At 45.2% G+C, this 22292-nt stretch overlaps 1 protein-coding gene, 10 non-coding genes and 1 pseudogene across 13 annotated transcripts; 11 read left to right on the top strand and 1 right to left on the bottom strand.

The window, feature by feature from the left end:
• The first annotated feature begins 534 nt into the window (after nt 1-534).
• Nucleotides 535-2578, top strand: LOC148326220 (frizzled-8 pseudogene; annotated as a pseudogene).
• Nucleotides 2579-3795: 1217 nt separating this feature from the next.
• LOC148326209 (ATP-dependent 6-phosphofructokinase, platelet type-like) lies at nt 3796-20370 on the bottom strand. Of its 3 annotated transcripts, XM_088311712.1 has the most exons (23): nt 20019-20370; nt 18739-18812; nt 16773-16850; nt 16505-16694; nt 16101-16266; nt 15985-16029; nt 15801-15909; nt 12416-12511; nt 12250-12342; nt 12047-12172; nt 11772-11836; nt 11320-11389; nt 9986-10132; nt 9239-9309; nt 9056-9143; nt 7908-8060; nt 6280-6432; nt 5827-5991; nt 5563-5624; nt 5357-5468; nt 4819-4918; nt 4618-4723; nt 3796-4228 (listed from the first exon to the last, which is right to left on the bottom strand). In XM_088311712.1, the coding sequence occupies exons 1-23, from the start codon at nt 20116-20118 to the stop codon at nt 4072-4074; spliced, it is 2526 nt and encodes an 841-aa protein (XP_088167838.1). In that variant the 5' UTR covers nt 20119-20370; the 3' UTR covers nt 3796-4071. The 3 variants fall into 3 exon arrangements, with proteins under 3 accessions (XP_088167838.1, XP_088167836.1, XP_088167837.1); XM_088311710.1 differs by lacking the exon at nt 6280-6432; XM_088311711.1 differs by lacking the exon at nt 7908-8060.
• On the top strand, nt 12570-12661 carry trnar-ucu (transfer RNA arginine (anticodon UCU)). Its single transcript is given in 2 exon segments — nt 12570-12606; nt 12626-12661. It is a non-coding gene; the product is annotated as a tRNA-Arg (tRNA).
• Nucleotides 13172-13263, top strand: trnar-ucu (transfer RNA arginine (anticodon UCU)). Its single transcript is given in 2 exon segments — nt 13172-13208; nt 13228-13263. It is a non-coding gene; the product is annotated as a tRNA-Arg (tRNA).
• trnar-ucu (transfer RNA arginine (anticodon UCU)) lies at nt 13485-13576 on the top strand. The gene is given in 2 exon segments: nt 13485-13521; nt 13541-13576. It is a non-coding gene; the product is annotated as a tRNA-Arg (tRNA).
• Nucleotides 13796-13887, top strand: trnar-ucu (transfer RNA arginine (anticodon UCU)). Its single transcript is given in 2 exon segments — nt 13796-13832; nt 13852-13887. It is a non-coding gene; the product is annotated as a tRNA-Arg (tRNA).
• On the top strand, nt 14121-14212 carry trnar-ucu (transfer RNA arginine (anticodon UCU)). The gene is given in 2 exon segments: nt 14121-14157; nt 14177-14212. It is a non-coding gene; the product is annotated as a tRNA-Arg (tRNA).
• trnar-ucu (transfer RNA arginine (anticodon UCU)) lies at nt 14762-14853 on the top strand. The gene is given in 2 exon segments: nt 14762-14798; nt 14818-14853. It is a non-coding gene; the product is annotated as a tRNA-Arg (tRNA).
• On the top strand, nt 15078-15169 carry trnar-ucu (transfer RNA arginine (anticodon UCU)). Its single transcript is given in 2 exon segments — nt 15078-15114; nt 15134-15169. It is a non-coding gene; the product is annotated as a tRNA-Arg (tRNA).
• Nucleotides 15331-15422, top strand: trnar-ucu (transfer RNA arginine (anticodon UCU)). The gene is given in 2 exon segments: nt 15331-15367; nt 15387-15422. It is a non-coding gene; the product is annotated as a tRNA-Arg (tRNA).
• On the top strand, nt 15642-15733 carry trnar-ucu (transfer RNA arginine (anticodon UCU)). The gene is given in 2 exon segments: nt 15642-15678; nt 15698-15733. It is a non-coding gene; the product is annotated as a tRNA-Arg (tRNA).
• On the top strand, nt 17564-17635 carry trnaw-cca (transfer RNA tryptophan (anticodon CCA)). The gene has a single exon. It is a non-coding gene; the product is annotated as a tRNA-Trp (tRNA).
• Nucleotides 20371-22292: the final 1922 nt, after the last annotated feature.

The following is a 22292-nucleotide window of genomic DNA, read 5'->3' as shown; positions in this document are numbered from 1 at the left end:
CATTAGGTACATAATAATAATAATCATCATAAAATATTATAAATAAATGACTAATTTAGAGTATAAAATGGTTTATATAAATATGTCATCTGACTATTAAAGAAGTAGAAATATTGTAAAGATAATGAAAATGTGCAAAAAATAATTGTCGAAACAAGCAAGACTGTTTTACATTCAAAAGTAGGAGAGACTAACTCACCAACCCAAAAAAGGTAAAAAAAAAAATTCACTGAGCATTTTTCATATTCTGATTGCTTATGATTGTTGGTCAAGACCTCATTTCTGCATTTTCAGCACGTTGCTCGTGACAATTGTCCTGTTGAACTCATTACGATACTGTTGACGCTGCTAATGACATTCCTCACTAATGGGACGATTGTATACTGTGCGTGTGCGTGTGCGTGTGTATTGGAGAGCCAAAGCTCTTTGAGTTTGATTGACAAGGCCTAGGTGGCGTGGGGGGCGTCGCCTCCTCTCGCCTCGCCTATAAAAGGCTGCAGCCCGCCCACTGAGCTCTCACACACAGTTGCACACACTCACGCACACGCGAGGGCGCAGGAAGCGGGAGCTCGCAAGCATGCCTCGTTGCGGTTCTCGGGCGGACTGAGGCGCGTCCGCTTGCGGCCATGTCCCGGCGCGCGCTCTTCTTGTGCCTCTTCACGCTGGCCGTGCACCGCTCGCGCTGCTGGGGCGCCAAGCCGCTGCAGTGCCAGGAGATCTCGGTGCCCATGTGCAAGGGCATCGGCTACAACAACACGTACATGCCCAACCAGTTCCACCACGACACGCAGGACGAGGCCGGCCTGGAGGTGCACCAGTTCCTAGCGCTGGTGGAGATCAAGTGCTCGGCGGACCTGCGCTTCTTTCTGTGCAGCATGTACACGCCCATTTGCCTGGAGGACTACAAGAAGCCGCTACCTCCGTGTCGGAGCGTGTGCGAGCGCGCGCGAGCCGGCTGTGCGCCCCTCATGAGGCAATTCGGATTCCCTTGGCCCGACCGCATGAGGTGCGAGCTGCTCCCGGAGCAGGACCAAAAGGACCTGCTTTGCATGGACTATAACCAGGACCCGAGTCAGAGCACCGGGGCGGGCGTCGGCGTCGCCGGGGCTGCCACCAGCGCCGTTCCGCCCACCAAGCGCCCTCCGCTCAAGCCCTGGAAGAAGGCAGGCTACAAGCACCACAAGACGCTCGTGTCCCAGGCGGCGGTCCCAGCGCCCAAGTGCCCGCCTCCAGGCGACTGCGCCGCGTCCGCGTCCTGCCACAGCCCCTTCTTCAGCGCCGAAGAGCGCGCCTTCACCGCCTTCTGGATCGGCCTGTGGGCGGCGCTGTGCTTCGCGTCCACGCTGACCACCGTGGCCACCTTCCTCGTGGACATGGAGCGTTTCAAGTACCCCGAGCGGCCCATCATCTTCCTGGCCGCCTGCTACTTGTGCGTGTCGGCCGGCTTCCTGCTACGGCTGGCGGCGGGCCACGAGAGGGTGGCGTGCACGCGTCAGCAAGGCGTCGAGCACGCGCAGCAGGCCACCGCCGGCCCTGCGCTCTGCACGCTGGTCTTCCTCCTGGTCTACTTCTTCGGCATGGCCGCGTCCATCTGGTGGGTCATCCTGTCCCTGTCCTGGTTCCTGGCCGCCGCGCTTAAGTGGGGCAACGAGGCTATCGCGGGCTACGCGTCCTACTTCCACCTGGCCGCCTGGCTCCTCCCCAGCATGAAGACAATCGCTGCGTTGGCGCTCGGATCCGTGGACGGGGACCCGGTGGCGGGCATCTGCTACGTGGGTAACCGGAATTTGGACAACCTTCGTGGCTTTGTCCTGGCCCCCCTGGTGGTCTACCTGCTGGTGGGCTCCATGTTTCTGCTGGCTGGTTTCGTGTCTCTCTTCCGCATCCGGCGCGTCATCCAGCGCCAGGGCGGCGGTGGCGCGGCCAAGGCGCACAAACTTCAGCGACTCATGGTTCGAATCGGGGTGTTCACGGTGCTCTATACGGTGCCGGCCGCCGTCATCGTGGCGTGTTACTTCTACGAGCAACACAACCGGCAAGCGTGGGAAGCGGGCTACAGATGCGGGTGCCCCCCCTCCTCCGGAGGGGCCGCAGACAGCGCCGAGGCTCGTCCCCCCCGGCCGGACTACGCCGTGTTCATGCTCAAGTACTTCATGGGGTTGCTGGGGGGAATCACGTCGGGCGTGTGGGTATGGTCCGGGAAGACCCTGGACTCGTGGAGGACGTGGTGCACGCGATGCTGCTGGAGGAACAAGACGTCCTCGGCGGGAGGGGGGTCCATGTATAGTGACGTCAGCACCGGCCTCACCTGGAGGTCCGGGACCGGGAGCTCGGTGTCGTTCCCCAAGCAGGTGCCTCTGTCCCGGGTGTGACGCGCGCTGGGGCAGCCTTGAAACTTTTTTTCCCTTTAAGAGGAGGGGACCTACCTGCCCTTTCATCCCAATGACGTCATCGGGGTTACTCGGGTCCACATTGCATTAAAACGGACTGATTACGGGTTTGCATCGCGCATAAATGAGGGTATTTATCTAATTATTATGTACAGATCATGTAATTATGTATAACTGCCACTTTGATAGAAGAGTCTATTTTGAATAAATAAAAACATTTGAATTATGATCCACCAACTTCTGTTCGTTTTCATAGACTGTCGCGTGGTTTACAGTTTTGTCAGGTACACTTAATGACGATATTACATTGTCATCGACAGTTTGGTGTTAAGGTCTCATTTCTAGTTTATTAATTGTGATTGGTCACTGTGTTAATCAAAACTGTGCACTGTGTGTGCTCTTTCTAAAGAGCGATTTATTGAATCTGGTGGTGTACCCAATGAAGTGGCCAGTGAGCCTTTATTTACTTTACATTTTGACGAAAATAACGAGCGAAGAAAGACTCTGTTTTGAGGAAGAAGACATCGTATTGAGTTATTAGCCTACCAGAATCCGAATTTTGTGTCTAGCCCACTGAATTTGACTTATTTTAGTTTGAAGTATTAAAGGTGGTCCTAAAACACCTTTTTATATCACCAAATGTTATCGTTCTCACTTCTGATTGACACTGTCAGATAATTTTGATTGTGTCAGTATGTTCAATCTCGTGATAGAACAGCAGTTTCTAACATATTAAATGTCTGACAGTGACAATCAAAACATTTTGTAGTCAGACTTAACGTATATTGGATGTCGATATGTACCTAATGAAGTGTCCATGCAGTCAGTGTTTAACTTGGTAAGTTGACAAATACTTTAACAATGCGAACAAGCAAGTGTAGTTCCTATTCTTTTTCTTTTTAGTTATTAAACTTCAAATTCTACGCAAAAGTCACTGCTCAGTGTTAACTAAAACACTTGTAGTAAAAAAATTAATAAAACATACTGCAAGTCCCCTCAACACTAATAACCGACAAACTTTAATGGTTGATCTACACCTGTCCTCTCAAGCCTCTAACTGTCTGCCTAACTGTTCACCTTTTTACAGTTTGTAGTCTTTCTAAAGGTCATCCATGACAAAAATCCATTTAAAACTTGTCAAAACACGCAAGGCCAAAATTGCAAGTGCACTTGTTCATGCTGAAACGTTATGTTGTGCTTCCACCTACTGGTCAAAAACGGAAACGGCATGCGCTCCAGGACCAGTCACATGTTGCACGACGACGCCACCTAGTGTATTGAACAATAACTTCAGTGTTTAGAAAGATCACATTGCACTCCAATTCTCACAGTGAGGACAAACTTTTCAGAAAATTCTTATGGGCGTTTTGTTTAAGACAAAAGAGTGGCAAGAAGGCAAAAACAACACAATTGACGCTTTAATAGTGTATACACGCACACACACAACAACTTACATGCACAGCAGTTTACACTCATTTGTGACACATGAGCGACAACAAGGACAAAACAAGAAGATAAAGCTACATTTGTAGTGCTCCATACAGTACGTCATTCGGAGTGCATATCTTTTTTTTTTATCATATATTCCAATCTGCAATAAGTTAGAGTAACAACTTGTGACTTTCTATTTTGGCATTTGTGTGTGTTAAATTAGCTTAGTTAGCAGCAGCCAATGAGACGCTCAGATGGCGGCCGAAGCATCGCCCTCTTTGGCCCGGAAGCGGCCAACGTGTTCCAGCTGACCCGAGTCGGACACGTCGTAGCTCGTCTTGTACTTGGCCAGGATCTTCATCAGGGGGCGGAGCTTCAGCCACCATTGCTCCTTGGGGATCCGGTGTCTGAAACGGCAAGTGACCGCATTCATTTCCTGTTTGCAAACATCGCCTTTGAAGACCTCTTCAAATCTTTGAAGGCGGCGTTTTTACAGCTCTGCTCGTGACATACACAACGGCTCAAGTTCATGTTGGTAAGGGAAACTAGTTTTGAGGGATGAATGGGGAAAAATATAAATATTTAATCTCTTGGTCAAGTTGAACTTTGAAGAACCCCTTTAGACCAAATGCTGCTGAAAGAATGTCGCATCAGTCTGTATGGATGAGACTTACTTGTGGGTCAACTCATGGCAGACCCGGCAATGAAATTATTGTTGCAAAGTGACGCTACCTTCAGGGGCTGAATTTTTAAGAAGAGAAAATGTTGTCAAGATGACAAAAGTCAAGGTTCTTACTCAAAGTCGGTCTCAAGTTTGAGCTGCGCCACCGGCTGGAAGACCATCGCTCGGCGTCTCATGCCCAGCAGACAGGCGCTGTCCTCTGAGTTGGCAAACACTCGGCCTGTGTGTCCAAAAATGAAATGAGTTCATTTGAAGCGTTCACGCTTCACGGTTGCTGCTGAGAAAGGCTTGCTTGACATCCGGTCCACGTTTTACCTCCTTTGTAGGACTCCTTCATGGTCTTGGTGAGCCACTGGACTGCTTTAGCCGCCACTTTGGTGCCAAAATTTCTGTCGAAGGGAGACGGAGCGCCACCCTGTGGACAAGAATATTTAGTGTGTCCGTTTGTGTGGGTGTGCGCAGTAGACATAGAAAATCTACACACACCTGTTTGAATACCAGATTTGTGATTTAAAAAATAAGACCAAGATAAATGAGTTCTTCTTCTACCATTTATGTTAGAAATATTTTCATAAATACGTAAAAATTAACAACAGAGATGAGGTTGCAAAAGAGTGCACACCCCCTGCCACAATTCAATGTGCCTCATTTGTTTCAAATTAAAGTTCAACATTCGAGTAGGCTTTTTTTTTTTTTTAATTTACGCCCGGCCCGCAAAAAAAAAAAAATTGTTTTGAATTGAGATGGACATAATTGCAAAAACATGTTTTAGAATTGTTGTCATTGATCTTATTTACCTGGCACTTGTACACGGGTGTGTAGACTTTCTCTATCCACTGTATATGTGCTGTACCTGCTGCATGTGTCCCAAGATGTTTTTCCTGCAGTCAAACACTCCTCGACCCTCTTCAGAGTAAAGTTGGTAGATAAAGTCAGTGGTGAAGTTCTCATTGCAGTTCTCGTTCCTACACACACACACACACACACGCACACACACACACACGTTTTAAGCCCCTCCCCGCTTTCTGTGTCCAACAGAGAAGCCGAAGGGTCCCTCACCTGAGCACCAGACCTCTCTGGATGGTGGTCTTCATCTTTTCTGTCAAATGTTCCACATTACCCTGAAAAGAACAACAAGCAGTCATATGAATTTTGGTTGCTGTGTCTGCCAAAATGATGGAGGACGTTTCCCATTTTAGCTTGAAACGGGCATTTTGCGGTCATTTCCAGCTATCCTGCCATGCTGTACTAAATTTTGACCACATATAGTATACGAGGCTTTATGACGAGTGGCCGTTGAACGTGAGCTCCACCGGGACCTACCTGCAGGTCTCGGATGTCAAAGGGTTCCTCATAAATGTAGACGGTGTCAGCGCCCGCCGCCAGCCCGCCCACGGTGGCCAGGTAGCCGCAGTAGCCCCCCATGGTCTCGATGATGAACACCCTTCGCTTGGTGCCGCTGGCCGACTGCTTGATGCGGTCGCATGTCTGCCCACAACCAAATCATTATTTTTTTTTTTTTAAAGTGACAGGGAGCCAAGTCAAGTGGACTCAAGTGGGGGTTCTCATCTCACACCATAAAGTTGTAATGTGATATTACAATTTAGCTTACCCGGTCAATTTAAAAAAATACAACTTTATTTGTGCAGAGATGCCCAATTCATTTATTTTTTTTTTACCTTTCGGGACCCATGCGAGCAGATGAGCACAGTTACCATCACATGAACACAACAGGAACAAGTCAGAGCAGGCAAAGGTGGGAAGTTGTGATGTTACCTCCACGAGGGCGTTGAGGGAGGTGTCGGCGCCGATGCTGAGGTCGGTGCCGGGCACGTTGTTGCTAATGGTGGCGGGCAGCATGCACAGCGGCACGCAAAACTCCTCAAAGTGCTCGCGAGCCTCATACAGCTGCAGGACGGACTCCAAGGCCTGACGGATGCCCGCGTGACTCGTTACACTTCGCCAACGCGGGGACGAGGCTACAACTCAGTGTGAGGGTGAGCTTGTGCGTTCTTGTTTTTATATATTTGTGAAACCTTTTATTGCATTCTACTGTGAGTTTGTGACTCACAATAATGTGAATGTGTGTCTTTCTAGTTTTGTGTGGCGTAATAGTGTGTGTTTTTCTTCCGCTCTTTGTATGGCACCATCATGTGTGTTTGTCTTTGTATCTCTGAGTGGCACGATAACGTGCACGTTCTTATCTTTCTGTCTCTGTGGCACCATTGTATATTCTTGTAACATTTTGGTTGGTAAAAGATGTGTGTGTGTGTTTTTGTATTGGCTCTCTCCACTTGACAAGTGAGCTGAGTTGCTATTGGCCGATACGGTTGGGAGTACCGGGTCGGGACGAGGCGACGCCATCTGTCAACACGTCACGGCGTTGAGGTGACCTGATAAAACTGCGCTCCCGTTTTAGCGAGACTGCATGGGCGCCCTTCCTTAAATGTTGCATTCCCACCACACGCACACACACACACACTGAAGAACACAACAACCTCCGTCCCGCATGCCTGCTCTTTGTCTGCTGTTGACCAAACACACACGAGTGACTCCAAGGTCATAAAAACACAACAGTGCATGCGACGCTCTTACCTGAGGTTAGCTCGATGCTACTTGCTCAATTTTGAATTCAACTAAATGACAGTGTGGCTCTTTTGTTCTGGGGGGTCATGGATCTGGGACCCCGCTAAATATTTTATATGATCATATCCGATTTTGCCGCTTTCGTTTACATGGCATCTTTACATCTCAGCATTTACGAATGCTGGTGTTGACACGAGAAACACGACAGCCGCTTCAATTTCTTTGTCGTTCTTTTTATGCTGTTGTCGTTTTAAGCAGAAAAAAAAAATGCTAGTTTTGAAAATTGAGTTACATGCATCAAAAATGGAAACAAAAATGAAATACAATCAATCTTTAAAAATAACACGGGTCAGGACGAATATTTTTCTGGTCGGCTTTTTGAAGTTTCTGATTAGAGAAGTTTAATATTTCCCATTCTGGTGGTCGTCAATTCCCTAATTGAGTTGTGTTTCTTTAAATGCTGTGCACTTTTAGAGTTGCTCTGACACGTGTTCGTTGAAATTGGAGGAGCTGTCGGAATCTAAGAGAAATGAGCATGTTTAAGGGCATGCACGTCTTAAAAAGTTAGTGCACGGCTGCCGGTTTTAAGCCAAAGTCATTTGAGGGATGATCAGAAGACCAATCAGGATCGAGTCCTCTCGGTTCCACCCAGTGACGACCGACGCGTCCGTGCGCCCTCAACACTTTTGAACTAGTGAATCGTCTGTTGTGAGCTGTCAATCGTTGCACTCGCCAGCTGTTGTGTTGTCTCACTAAACACGCATGCACATGCACACGGGCACGTGCACACACCCACGTGCACGGCCATCTCGACTTACATCCGTGATGGCGTTGAGCGCCGTATCGGAACCGATGCTGAGGTCCGAGCCCGGTATGTTGTTGGACACCGTGGCGGGGACCATCACCATGGGCACGCACAGCTCGTCATATTTGTCCCGTGCTGCCGAAAGTTCCAGTAATCCCATGTAGGCCTGCAACGGTCACAGCCGGCGTCCCGTCGGTTGTTTGTCGTGAGGGGGCGGGGCCGCCGAACGGTCCATTTGCGTGGACAAAGAAGATGAAGGTGGCGACAAGCTCATTTATGCTCTTACTTCATAACTGATTTTTAGTTTGTTTTTTTTAATCTTGAACTTTTTAAATGGCTTTTTCGGATTTTTTTTGTGGGTCTCTTCATGATGTAGATCACTACTAAATTTCATGATGCCAAGTGATTCTAGCTTTTGCATTTTCAGAAAAAAATCCTAATAAGCCCTCAAATTACCCGAAAATGACAGATTTCCTGTCACTATTTGGCTTCTTGAAGAGTTTTTGTGGGTCTACTCATGATAGACATGTGAGCACTAGTGAGGCAATTTTGGGTGGTCACACCTCCAAACCCTGTGAAGACACTTGCCAAATTTGGTAGGATTTTAAACGTGCAAAAGCTCTCAAAGTGCCGATTGGTTTAGCATAAATGAGTTTTTCGAGGAATTTGGAGATAGATCCCAAAGATAAAAAGTCAAAAGAGGAAGCCAACCACTGTTAGCGCCGAAGCTAAGCAATGAAATGGCTAAAAAAACAAAAACAACAGCAATTGCATCAGCTAGCCTAGCTTGCGACATAAACGTCATCCGCATGAAAGACAAACCATCTAAGAGTAACGTCTTCATTTCCTGCAACAAACAAATCATAGAAGGGGGTGGCGTGCAATGATGGGAGGAGCCAAGGGGAGAGAGCCAATCACAATGCACACCCAAAAAAAAAACACTCACAAAGGAATAGTTTGATTTCTGTCTTGAAACCTTATCCCTAACTTGAAAGCCTTGCACATTTGAAACTTCAATAACTTGAAACGGAAACTTGGAACACTAACTCGTGTTTTGTTTAGTGTGCGTGTCAGTCGGCATGACATCTTCTTTGGCATTGTCATTAGCTTTGTGAATCCATTTAAAAAACTTTTTTTTTTTTTGGTGTCGAGTGTCGTTACCTCAAATCCGCCGATGACGAGCAGCGCATTGATGTTGTGGAGGGCCATCTGCTGGGCGATCTGCTCCAGATGTTTCCCGGGAAGCGTTCTGTGGCAGGAGGCGGAGCAAAAGGCCACTTGACAATATAATAATCATGGAAAAGCATTTTTTTTGTTTTTTTTTGGGCACCGGCCGACGTGTACCTTTTGGTGCCGAGCAGCGAGCCTCCTTGTCCCGTCCAGCCGCCAACATCGCCCCACTTGATCTCCTTGATCTGATTGACGCACGTGTAAATCAAGGACGAAAGAAAATCGGTCAATAACGTCACAATTTGTTGCCTTTAAACCCTAACTTGAAACCATAACCCTTGTTTGAATCTCAAATCCTGGCTTGAAGCCCTAACTCTAGCTTGAAACCCAACTTTGAAACCCTAACATCATCCTGAGACCCAAAACCTTTCTTTGAAATTGTAACCCTGTTTTAAAACCCAAATTTTGTCCTCAAATGCAAATTTGAAATCTTAAATTGTTTTTGCATTTTGTCTGATTTGTTCGCTTCCAAGCAACAACGGCGTGTGCTCTTCTGCTCATCTGAACTTGCTTGACCTGCGAAGAATGTCTTTTTCCGCCCGGTTGAATATAGCTGCTGCTCATTAGCTACGATGTTAGCGCGCTAAGTTTAGCGCTCTGACCCTGGGTGGGCTTTGCAATGTCGAAAGTCAGAAAGAGACGGCCAGTCAGGTGACAGCTTTGCTTGTGCAGAGTTCCAGACGGCAGACTTTTCGACCTGTTGCCCTTTGGCAGGCGCGACAAGAGCATCAAACCAGAGACAAACAAACTGAAACGGCAGAGTTGAATGACTCGCCTTGAAACCGAAAATCCTTAAAAAGTCAACGCTCACCATTCTTCAAGTGTGGTAATGAAACATTTCCTCGTCTTGCGATCTCTCACCTGCCCCTTGTAGAATCCCTCGAAGCCGTCGCTCACGGCAAACATTTTGTGGCCTTCGGTGATGCCCACTCGGACGGCGGAGCGCACGGCGGCGTTCATCCCGGCGGCGGGCGCCCCGACGTTCAACACGGCCACGTTGAAGGAGCTCTGACGAGAAACCACAAAACGGCGACTTGATTTCTTTCGGAGTGTGTTAAAGGACAGAAGATCTGGAATTATCTGTGGCGACCATCCAAATATTTGCTGGCAGCGTAAACGGGCCGGCGTGTCCTGATTTGGGCATGCAATCGGCTTCATGCCGCCACACGATGCAACCAAGCAGCAGAGAGGCCAAAACCGTCACTCGAATGCACACGCCTTCGTGTGTACATGTCAAGGACACACACCCGATGCGTGTTCCAGGTGGCAATTATGTACGGTCCGATCGTGTTTCTCATCACGCAAACGTGACGGTTACCATGGCAACCAGGTGGCTTGCCATGGGCCAAGCAACTTCGCATTGGGCCCGAGGTTTTAATCGTAAAATGAATGAAAATGTGTTTGTCAAGCGTGTGGAAGCACAGCCGGTTAGCAGCGATCGCTTACGTGCCGTCTTTGCATGTCCGTCGTTTACCATGCAAAGACAAAACGCCGGCTCAGCATATAGTTATACAGCGGAGCCTCCAAGCGAAAGTAAGAGAAAGATAACGTAGAATAAAACAACGCAGAGTCATTGATCCAATTAGAAAAAATTTGGATGGGATGGATAAATCATTAAATGTATCGATACTTCTAATATTGAGCGACCACACGGCTTTCCTGAATTGAATTCCATCGCCTGTTTTTTTACTTTTCATTACACATAAAAAAAACGCACAAAGAGAAACAATGCTAAGACAGAGATTTAAACAAAAAAACAACACAAACTCAGACAAAATAAATGCAACAAAAATATTGCGAAATAAAACCCCAAAAATAAAACAAAAAAAAAAGAAAGGAAAACTATACAACAATAAAGGAAAAAAAAACAAAAAAAGATAAAAATGGAAAAAAATAATTTTACTTTGGAGGTTCCACTGTATTCATCATATAATCTCAAATAAAAATGATAAAACTAAAAGACATAAGTATTTAAAATCCAAAATCAAAACCCGTGCATTAATTAGTTCCGCCCCCTCCGTTCTCACAAACAGCGCCCACAATGCACCTGTGCAGGAAGTACCTTGATGAGCTAACGTACGTTAAAATGCTGTCAGAGCGGCTGAAGGGGAGACACATTCTGTTTCAATCGGCATGTTTTTCAATATATCGTAAAAATCTGGTCCATAATCAATAAAGATGAAATCGGTGCTTACGTGTGGAAGCTCCGAGTCGGCCTTGCGGTTGCAGAGAAGTCTGTAGGTGCTCAGGTTGTTCTCAAAGCTCCTACAAATGAAGACAAATACGCAAAAAAAGACAAATAATGTACGCACGTTTACGATCATTTTTTTAAATAAGAAAATAGCACTCTCTAAGGTTGATGATGATTAAAAGGAACGTTGTGAATTCAAAAGTTATTTTCAGACATTTTGCTTCAATTCAATGTATGTTGTGCTGCTCCTTCTGCAGTGTGTTTCTTCACCACTAGGGAGCAGCATCCTACACATATACAGATAAACACAGACTCCTTATTCCTCAGGAAGCTGGGCTCGTATTAGTTGTTCTTTGCAGTGTTTTTGTGCACGTTAAATCGATATTGTGGCCACAAAAACAGGCTCTCTGGAGTTAACGCATTTTTTTTTTCATGATTAAAAGAAAAAAGAAATACCTGCCACGCAGTCTGACCGCGTCATCAAACTTCTTTTCATCCATGGCCTTCTGCACTTCCTTTGTCTGAACACAAACACCAACACGTGTTGATTTTATTAATACTGTACGGAAATACAGAATACCCGATGCATTGGCGTCATTGTGTACGATGTGAAGGACCAGTTTGGAAAACTGGTTTGATCGTAATCGTAACGTCTTGTAAGTCGTACATCGTAATGGTAGTGAATGATACATTCTCCTCGTCATCGTTTGGCGTCCAACTGCTCCTCTTACCATTTCTACGCACTCCATGAGGGGCAAGCGAACGGCCTGGTTGCCCACCAGCGACACGACGCAGGCGGGCGTTCCGGCAGAGGCCTCCAGCAAGGCCAGTACCGCCTCCACGCCCATCCGACTGGCCTGTTGGGGGCGGGTCGAGGTCACGCGTTCAGCGGGGAGCAGAAAATGGAACTTGATATTTGTCGACTCGGGTTTACCAGGATCCTGTCGAAGGCGGACGGTGTTCCTCCTCGCTGCACGTGGCCCAGGATGGTCACCCTGGTATCGAAGCCTAGATTGCGCACCACCAGCTGCCGGTGACATCATCAAATTGGCTGTGTGTGTTTTTACGTGGAACACCTCAATGTGGTTCTGAAGACTTACGTCTTTGATGTAGTCAGGCGTGATGGGTTTGTTGTGGCAGTCGATGGCGCCCTCAGCCACAATGATGATGTTGAGTCGCTTTTTGTCGGCGCGGTTCTGCCACGAAACACAAGCACACACAAGCCTTGAAATATTTCGATAGACTATTTTGTCGGGCTCTGTGGCGTAATGGACAGCGCATTGGACTTCTAGGTTGGTCTTGGAGAAGCAATTCAACGGTTGTGGGTTCGACTCCCCCCAGAGTCGGTCTTTAGATGACTTGCACTTTGAACACAAAGTATTGTTTTAACCTGGTATCATAGAACCTTAAGGTTGTGACAAGTTATGTTAACTTTCTAACAATATTATCTTCAGGGTCTGTGATTCTATGGATTGTGGTCTAAGGCGCCGCGTTCCGGACGCAGTCTCCCCAGGAGGCCTGGGTTCGAATCTCGTGGCTGCCAGGATGGCCGAGTGGTCTAAGGCGCCGCGTTCAGGACCCAGTCTCCCCAGGAGGCCTGGGTTCGAATCTCGAATTTCCCCATTGTGGGACTAATAAAGGCATTATTATTATTATTATGTTTTAACCTGGTATCATAGAACCTTAAGGTTGTGACAAGTTGTGTTAACTTTCTAACAATATTATCTTCAGGGTCTGTGATTCTATGGATTGTGCGTTGGACTTCTTAGTTGTTCACAAAGAGGGCATTCAGAATTCTTCTACCATGGTACTTTTTTTGTATGGTCCTTTGAACCTTTCTAGGAACCACACCATGTGGCTCTGTGGCGCAATGGACAGCGCATTGGACTTCTAGGCTGATAATGGTGCAGCAATTCAAAGGTTGTGGGTTCGAGTCCCACCAGAGTCAATGTTTAGATGAATGGTCCATTGAACCTTAAACGTTGCTCAAAGCGGTTATAGTAGGAACTTCAGGTTGTGACAAGTTATGTTGAGTTTCTAACAACATCTTCAGGTTCTTTGATTCTTTGTATTGTCTCTTGGACTTCTTAGTTCATAGAGCAATCCAAAAATTTTCTGCAGCCTTTTAGGACACTGGTGCTTCAAACCGTTCAGGCACAAATCCCATCTGGCTCTGTGGCGCAATGGACAGCGCGTTGGACTTCTAGGTTGGTCTCGGAGAAGCGATGCAAAGGTTGTGGGTTTGAGTCCCATCAGAGTCGATGTTTAGATGAATGGACCATTGAACCTGAAACTTTGTTTAAAGCGGGTTGAACCTTTAGCTTGTGACAAGTTATGTTGAGTTTCTAACAACATCTTCAGGGTCTTTGATTCTTTGGATTGTCTCTTGGACTTCTTAGTTCATAAAGAGGCAATTCAAAATTTTTCTACAGCCTTTTAGGACACTGGTGCTTCGAACCGTTCAGAAACAGGCACCATCTGGCTCTGTGGCGCAATGGACAGCGCATTGGACTTCTAGGTTGGTCTTGGAGAAGCAATTCAAAGGTGGTGGGTTCAACTCCCACCAGAGTCGGTCTTTAGATGACTTGCACTTTGAACACAAAGTATTGTTTTAACCTGGTATCATAGAACCTTAAGGTTGTGACAAGTTGTGTTAACTTTCTAACAATATTATCTTCAGGGTCTGTGATTCTATGGTTTGTGTGTTGGACTTCTTAGTTGTTCGTAAAGAGGGCATTCAGAATTTGTCTACCATGGTACTTTTTTTGTATGGTCCTTTGAACCTTTCTAGGAACCACACCATGTGGCTCTGTGGCGCAATGGACAGCGCATTGGACTTCTAGGCTGATAATGGTGCAGCAATTCAAAGGTTGTGGGTTCGAGTCCCACCAGAGTCAATGTTTAGATGAATGGTCCATTGATCCTTAAATGTTGCTCAAAGCGGTTATAGTAGGAACTTAAGGTTGTGACAAGTTATGTTGACTTTCTAACAACATCTTCAGGGTCTTTGATTCTTTGGATTGTCTCTTGGACTTCTTAGTTCATAAAGCGGCAATCCAAAAATTTTCTGCAGCCTTTTAGGACACTGGTGCTTCGAACCGTTCAGAAGCGGTCACCATCTGGCTCTGTGGCGCAATGGACAGCGCATTGGACTTCTAGGTTGGTCTTGTAGAAGCAATTCAAAGGTTGTGGATTCGACTCACACCAGAGTCGGTCTTTAGATGACTTGCACTTTGAACACAAAGTATTGTTTTAACCTGGTATCATAGAACCTTAAGGTTGTGACAAGTTATGTTAACTTTCTAACAATATTATCTTCAGGGTCTGTGATTCTTTGGGTTGTGTGTTGGACTTCTTAGTTGTTCGTAAAGAGGGCATTCAGAATTTGTCTACCATGGTACTTTTTTTGTATGGTCCTTTGAACCTTTCTAGGAACCACACCATGTGGCTCTGTGGCGCAATGGACAGCGCATTGGACTTCTAGGCTGATAATGGTGCAGCAATTCAAAGGTTGTGGGTTCGAGTCCCACCAGAGTCAATGTTTAGATGAATAGTCCATTGAACCTTAAACGTTGCTCAAAGCGGTTATAGTAGGAACTTGAGGTTGTGACAAGTTATGTTGAGTTTCTAACAACATCTTCAGGGTCTTTGATTCTTTGGATTGTCTCTTGGACTTCTTAGTTCATAAAGCGGCAATCCAAAAATTTTCTGCAGCCTTTTAGGACACTGGTGCTACGAACCGTTCAGAAGCGGTCACCATCTGGCTCTGTGGCGCAATGGACAGCGCATTGGACTTCTAGGTTGGTCTTGGAGAAGCAATTCAAAGGTTGTGGGTTCGACTCCCACCAGAGTCGGTCTTTAGATGACTTGCACTTTGAACACAAAGTATTGTTTTAACCTGGTATCATAGAACCTTAAGGTTGTGACAAGTTGTGTTAACTTTCTAACTTTCAGAATTGGTCTGTGGTACTTTTTTTGACTGGTCCTTTGAACCTTTCTAGGAATCACACCATGTGGCTCTGTGGCGCAATGGACAGTGCATTGGACTTCTAGGCTGATAATGGTGCGGCAATTCAAAGGTTGTGGGTTCGAGTCCCACCAGAGTCAATGTGTAGATGAATGGTCCATTGAACCTGAAACTTTGTTTAAAGCGGGTCGAACCTTTAGCTTGTGACAAGTTATGTTGAGTTTCGAACAACATCTTTAGGGTCTTTGATTCTTTGGATTGTCTCTTGGACTTCTTAGTTCATAAAGAGGCAATTCAAAAATTTTCTACAGCCTTTTAGGTCACTGGTGCTTCAAACCGTTCAGAAACGGGCACCATCTGGCTCTGTGGCGCAATGGACAGCGCATTGGACTTCTAGGTTGGTCTCAAAGAAGCAATTCAAAGGTTGTGGGTTTGAGTCCCACCAGAGTCAATTTTTAGATGAATGGTTCTTGGAACCTTGTTCAAACGAGGACCGTTTTTACGTGTGCATGCATTACCTCAGACAGCTTCTGGCACATGTTGTCCTCCCAGCCATCTTCAGGAGGCATTTCAGGAAAAAACACCCAGTCCGCTCCGCAAGCCAGCGCGCTGACCAGCGCCAAGTACCTGCACATGCCACATGATTCCATGAGAGCCACACACGCGCCACGCCGGTCGTCATCTGCCATGTGGCACACGTACCCACAGTGGCGACCCATCACCTCCAGCACGAAGGTCCTCTGGTGGCTGAACGCAAATTGGAAAGTCAAAGAGCGAGGCAAGGGCAGCAAGATGGCAGCGTGCGTTTGCGAACGGACCTCTGGGCGGTGGTCATGATGGCGTCCACCACCTCAATGATGCGGTGCAGCGCTGAGTCGGTGCCGATGGTCATGTCGGTGCCGCAGAAGTCGTTGTCGATGGAGCCCACCATGCCCACGATGTGCAGGGCCGAGTTGCTTCGCGCCGCCGCCTCGCTGATCGCGCCTGCCGCAGCAACATTAGATCACTCCTCATGAGATCTGTGCCCACATTCTCCATGTGGTTGTTCTGATCCTTCCGCCACAGGAACCTCACTCAGAACAATGAGGATTTTCTATTGCTTTTTTTTTCATTTATTTTTTAATTTGACCATTTTTTTCTCATGTGTTTCTTTCATGAAAGATGCCCACATTCTCCAAAACGCTTGCTCTTGTCCGAAATCACCAATGAAGGCCTGACTCACCCTTCTGTAGGAGCTCGTCCAGAAGTCCGCTCCACTCCTCCCGGAAGAGATTGGCCCCGGTGAGACTTCCGTCCCCGCCGATGACGCAAAGGTTGGTGATGTTCTTCTGCACCAGATTGAGCGCCGCCTGCAGGCGACCATCGCGGGTGCGGAAGGCTTTGCAGCGGGCGCTGCCGATCACCGTCCCGCCCTGCGGGGGGGACGTCGTGGGCATCAGTGAAGAAGGTCCCATCTGGTTGAGGATGTGTGAGCGTTGTGTTGTGCTCACCACTTGCAACATGCTGGAGACGCTTTCCCACGATGCCTCCTTGATGTTGTCGCCCCCGTCCACCATGCCCTGATAGCCCTGAGGGACACCACTTTGGTCACATTTCAATTTGATTTGGATTGACACCTTTTTTTCACTGTCGTTCATTTACGGATTTTTTATTATTTTTTTTACACACATTATTTTTACTTGACGTTTTTTCCTCTATTTTTTAACATTGTTTCACTTTCAGATTGATTAATCATATTTCACTTTCCACTCTATATTTGTTACACTGTCATTTTTTAAACATTTTTTTTCACCATCATGTATTTATGTTTTCTCTGTCACATTTTTAGAATTCATGTGTGAATGTTCTCAATGTGTCACATTTGAAGACATTTTTCCTGTCAGTTTTTTTGCTTTTTTTTTCATACACATTTTTTTTTTAAAAATTTTTTAGCAATATTTTCACTTTCTTAACATTTTTCCATTATTTCACTACTGTCATCTATTTTTTTTAAATTGTTTTGATATGACATTTGACATTTTATGACTGGATTACATCTTTCACAATATGACATTTTTTCCATTGTCATTTTTTTCACCTTTTTACATTTTTTTACTTCATTGTTTTAACTTTGTTTCACTGCCACATTTTTATAAATTATTTTTAACCATGTCACGTTTGTTTTTCATTTTGTCCATATCACATTTTGTTAATTACGTCTGTGTTTCTCACAATTTTCAAATTTTCTTTTACTTCTTCGACCACATGTTTTGGTGGTTAAATGCGCTTGTGAGCATGGCGTGACTCCGTGGCGCAATGGTAGCGCGTCTGACTCCAGATCAGAAGGTTGCGTGTTCAAATCACGCTGGGGTCAAATCTGAACTTTAATTAAGTTTAGAAAAATTAAAAATGAAAGGTTATAGAGAAGAAAGGCGGCTTGCAACCTTCAAGGACACATGTTCGATGCTGCTGAAAAAAGGTCAGATGAAATTTCTCCAGGAGGGTGTTGTTCATCTCCATGAGCAATGTAAAGTCAACCTCCTCGGGAGAGGTAATGATTTTGGATGGCGTCCCTGATGTTGTTGGTCTAGATAATCAAATCACTCCTTTGAGTCATCAGCAACACTAACATGCTTAAAACATTTTTTCAGAAATGTTACAGACCAAGCAAGAGGAAGACGAGGCGAGCGAGTGCGTGTTTGCAGTCTCATGGGAGGAAAAAGTGCAGTCAGCGAGGATCAGGACATTGATCCAATTAGCAATTCAACTCACGCTCAAACCAGGACGGACGGATCCTGCGACTCACCGCTTCACTCACTTGCCACTCGGATTGTTTTACACGTCGCTTTTTTTTTTTTTTAAAGTCACGGTTCTCACTTCTTAACTGTCATCATTTCTCGTTTGTCACTTTGTTCTCACCTTTTCCACTTTTTTTACTGTTTGATTGTGAAATATCATATTTTAAAATGTTTCCACTTCTTGGACATTTTTGTTTTTGCACATATGTAACAGTTTCACCAAGAATTTGTCATGCTCCCTTTTTCACAATGGCCCTCTTTTTCAAACCTTTTTTTTGTTTGTTTTATATCAATGTCTTAACTTCTTTCTTAGCGTGACATTTTTTTAGTGTGTCATTTTCCAACCTATTTTATGAACCATGTCCCTTTTAGTTTACGTTTGGTCATGTTTCCAAAATGTTTTTCAATTTCACTTTTTCAATTTTTTTTTAGTAGTATGACTTTTCTATTGTCATTTTCCAGTGTGCCACAGTCTATTACTTTTTAAACAATGACACATTTTTCTCCTCCTTTCTCACTTTTTAACAATATCCCTTTTCACTGTTCACTTCTAACCCTAACTCTGAGTCCGGCCACATTTTTCTTTTTAATTTTTTTCTCCCCACTTTTTAAATGTAATCACGGATCTGCTTGTTATTCATCTCACACCATATTGTGTTCTCTTGTCATTCTCTCTGACCTCATGTATAAAGTAGACTTTGGCTCCCACGTAAATTCCCATGCGGACCACCGCCCGGACCGCTGCGTTCATCCCTAAAAGAACAAACAGACACACAAAATATATTAAATTTAAAAAAAATAATAAATAAGGAATATATATATATATATATGTCTATATATATATATATATATATATATATATATATATATATATATATAAACAAACAAACAAAACACACACACTCATGGCAACAGTGTGTGCGTGTGTTTGTCCTGTCCATTCACATGCTGCCTTTCCTCAGACACTTGCAGCTCCTCACGTAGGCGCTGCGTCGCTTTTCAGAGCGCGCGTCAAAGAGTCACGCGCCTCCAACGGAAACGAATCACATTTGCCTTCATCGTAAAAGCACTGCTATGCCTAAACTAAAACCGTTCCTCTTAATCTGAAAGAGACAAAACGGAAGTGAGTGTGTTCAACGGTGTTAAATGACGTACTCACGACTCATTCCTCGCGCTAGTGTGACACGACCAAGCTGCAGAAAAAACGCCTTTTTAAAGCGTTTTAAAAACTACTTGGTTTGTTTGTTTTATTTTTTTAACGATTTTTGTGTCCAAGTACAAATCGGTTTCCTTCTGGACGGACGGATGGATTTTTAAAAAAATAGAAAGAGCACTTGTTGATGTAGGCGCATACAACTAGTTACAAAGAGTGTGTGTGCGTGTAAGTGCACGTGTGTGCGCGCGCGCGTCAACAACGCTATTGCATAACCTCACAATGAAACACTTTTAAAAACCACAGCATACGCCCTAATTAGAACACTTATATTTATTGATATTAAAACCAATCTTATGAATTATTTATAATAAATAAGTACTCAGGCTGGGGCTTTATTTTATTTATTAATTTTGGTGCAGTCTAACACACCTCCATCCACATTCACTTGCTACGCATATGGCTTGATTCCTTCACCGGACAGCCCCTGCCCTAATCATGTGGACGAAAGCTTCTTTTACTTGATTGAGTAGCAACTCGAAAGAAGACCGCCACCACCACCCCAACAGCTGTTGGCGTGGGGGTGGCGGTTACCAAGGTAACACATTTTCCATCTATGGAAAAATGTCTTGCTTTGACCTAACGAGATGCAACGAGAACATCGAGAACAAAATGAATCCTAATGAGTAATGGTGCCCCCCCCAAATAAAAGATAATAATAAGGAAAAAAAAAAAGGATGAAGGGGGGTGTTGTCTGCACCCCGCCCCCTTGTCCGATAATGGAAGTGTGGACTCGCGGTTCTCACCTTGGGCATCTCCGCCACTGGTGAGCACCGCGATGGACTTTCCTTGGCCGGACAAGTTCTCGAAGAGCTTGCGGGTGTCTTGTCGCTTTGGGGCCGACATGTCTTGGCTGGCCTCCTCCCTTCCTGCTCCTCTTGTTGGTCTCCTGCCGGTTCTGAGCACCACTGACCGTTGGGCCCGCTCGGATGGAGCCAGCAAGCGAGCGGGACCGACTGCAGTGGGTGCCGCCCCCTTCCGCAAAGCTCCAACACCGTTAAGTTGTCTCACCACGCCTTTGCGAGGCGAAGCGAGAACAATTGGATAGTTAGCATCGTAAACGAGTCCACATGGAACACACGCCTGTGATGGACGGTCATAAACGTGATTTGAAAAATATGTCATTGATGTTCATGTTCACGCGAGAGTCGCGATGTCCGAGAAGACGAAAAAAAAAATCAAAGTGATACATCCTAACATTTTGCTCGCCTGCTAACCTGCCGAAGGATTGTCAAAGATCCTACTGGCCAATGACGTCAGGGCTTTGTGTGTGAGTGACACTTGCGCTTTCCAATGAACGTCAAGATCTTGAGTGCGCGCACGTGAGCGTGGTAGAGCGTATGAGTGTGCGTGCATGTATTTATTGCGCGTGCACGCGCGGTTGTATGAGTTTACGTGTGGTAAGTTAAATGTGTGCGTGTGGTTTGTGCCCATTGGCGTGTAGTGGTTGATAGTGGTCACGTGGTTGTGTGTGTCGGTTAAGAGTTGGAATTCAGAGTGAGTGTGGCCACTGGGCTTGAGGTCCCAAATTTGTGCCAATTGTGGAAAAGAATGAAGTGGATTTCAATAATGACTTGCAAATGAATGTTGTCATTGATGACAAAAAGTTGCTTTCAAAAACTTGTTTTTCAAGCGACCAGTTCATATTGTAGAAAGTATTCCGATTTGTAAGCGTTTGAAAGTGCAAATGATGTTGCAAAGTTTCAAACTGAGTTGCGAAGCATTCGCAACTTGCACAAGCGATTGCGCGTGTTTGACGGCGAGCAAGCTGAGCGCCATTGTTTGTCGTCACACCAAGAAAAGAAAAAAAAGACGACTTGACGTGTCGCCATTGTGTGTTCATGACGGACTGAATGAAAAAAAAAAGTCAAGTTGACGCTGGAGGAAGTTGCGAGTGTGTCGTATCTCGATACGCATTTGGCAACGACGCGGCTTTGTGTTTGCACAGGAAGGTCGCACAGAGGTCACCCAAGACCGGCACACATTCAAGTGTCTCCGTGGCAAAGTCAAATCATGTTGCGGAGAAAGTTTTTTTTTCAAAATTGTCGCCAATGTTTTGAGAGAGGAAAATATTGTGTTGCTGTTCACAGCATAAAATGAAAAATGAAAACCAGTTGACTATTAATTATTAAGTGGAAAGTTTTTTTTTTTGTTTTCTGTATCTTTAACAAAGCAAAAAAATGTAGAAATATTTTTTTGGAATATCCGATTTTTTTTATTCTAAATTTCTGTGGGATTTCCAAAGACAAGAAAATATGACACCTGCAGCCCTACTGGAAACCCTAACCCCAAATTGAAACCTTACTTTGAAACCCTAACCCTAATTGGAAACACTCACCCTAATTTGAAACCCTACTTTGAAACACTACCCCCATTGTGAAACCCTACTTTGAAACCCTATCCCTGGTTTTAAAACATACCTTAAAACCCTAACCCTAATTTGAAACCCTAACTCTAGTTTGAAACTTTGAACCCTAAACCTAGTTCAAAACCCTAATTTGAAACCCTACTTTGAAAACCTAACCCTAGTTTTGAACTGTACTTTGAAACCCTTAACCCTAGTTTGAAACCCTAACGCAAATTTGGCTGCCAGGATGGCCGAGTGGTCTAAGGCGCCGCGTTCAGGACCCAGTCTCCCCTGGAGGCCTGGGTTCGAATCTCAAATTTCCCCATTGTGGGACTAATAAAGGGAATATTATTATTATTATTATTAAATTTGAAACATCACTTCGAAACTCTAACCCTAATTTGAAACCCTACTTTGTAACCCTAGTCCTTCTCCTAAACCTTAACCTTAGTTTATACACTAATTACACAGCCCAAGTAGAAAACCCTAACCCTAATTTTAAACCACAGCTCAAATGAGCGCAAACTACAGAATTGAAATAAATGTCGTGGAGGGCAAGACTCAATTTCAACATGGATAGAGCGTCCCCTGCATTCTGCATTTGAAGCAAAAAAACGCCAACCAGACAAATAACACAAATGCAAATCGTAAGAAACGTAACAGACAAATGTGA

The sequence above is a fragment of the Idiotropiscis lumnitzeri genome, chromosome 12 (genome assembly GCF_059441095.1).
Source record: "Idiotropiscis lumnitzeri isolate Australia: NSW breed Sydney's pygmy pipehorse chromosome 12, RoL_Ilum_1.0, whole genome shotgun sequence".
NCBI lineage: Eukaryota > Metazoa > Chordata > Actinopteri > Syngnathiformes > Syngnathidae > Idiotropiscis > Idiotropiscis lumnitzeri.
The sequence above is the reverse complement of the archived record's forward strand: the minus strand, read 5'-3'. Positions and strand labels throughout refer to the sequence as shown.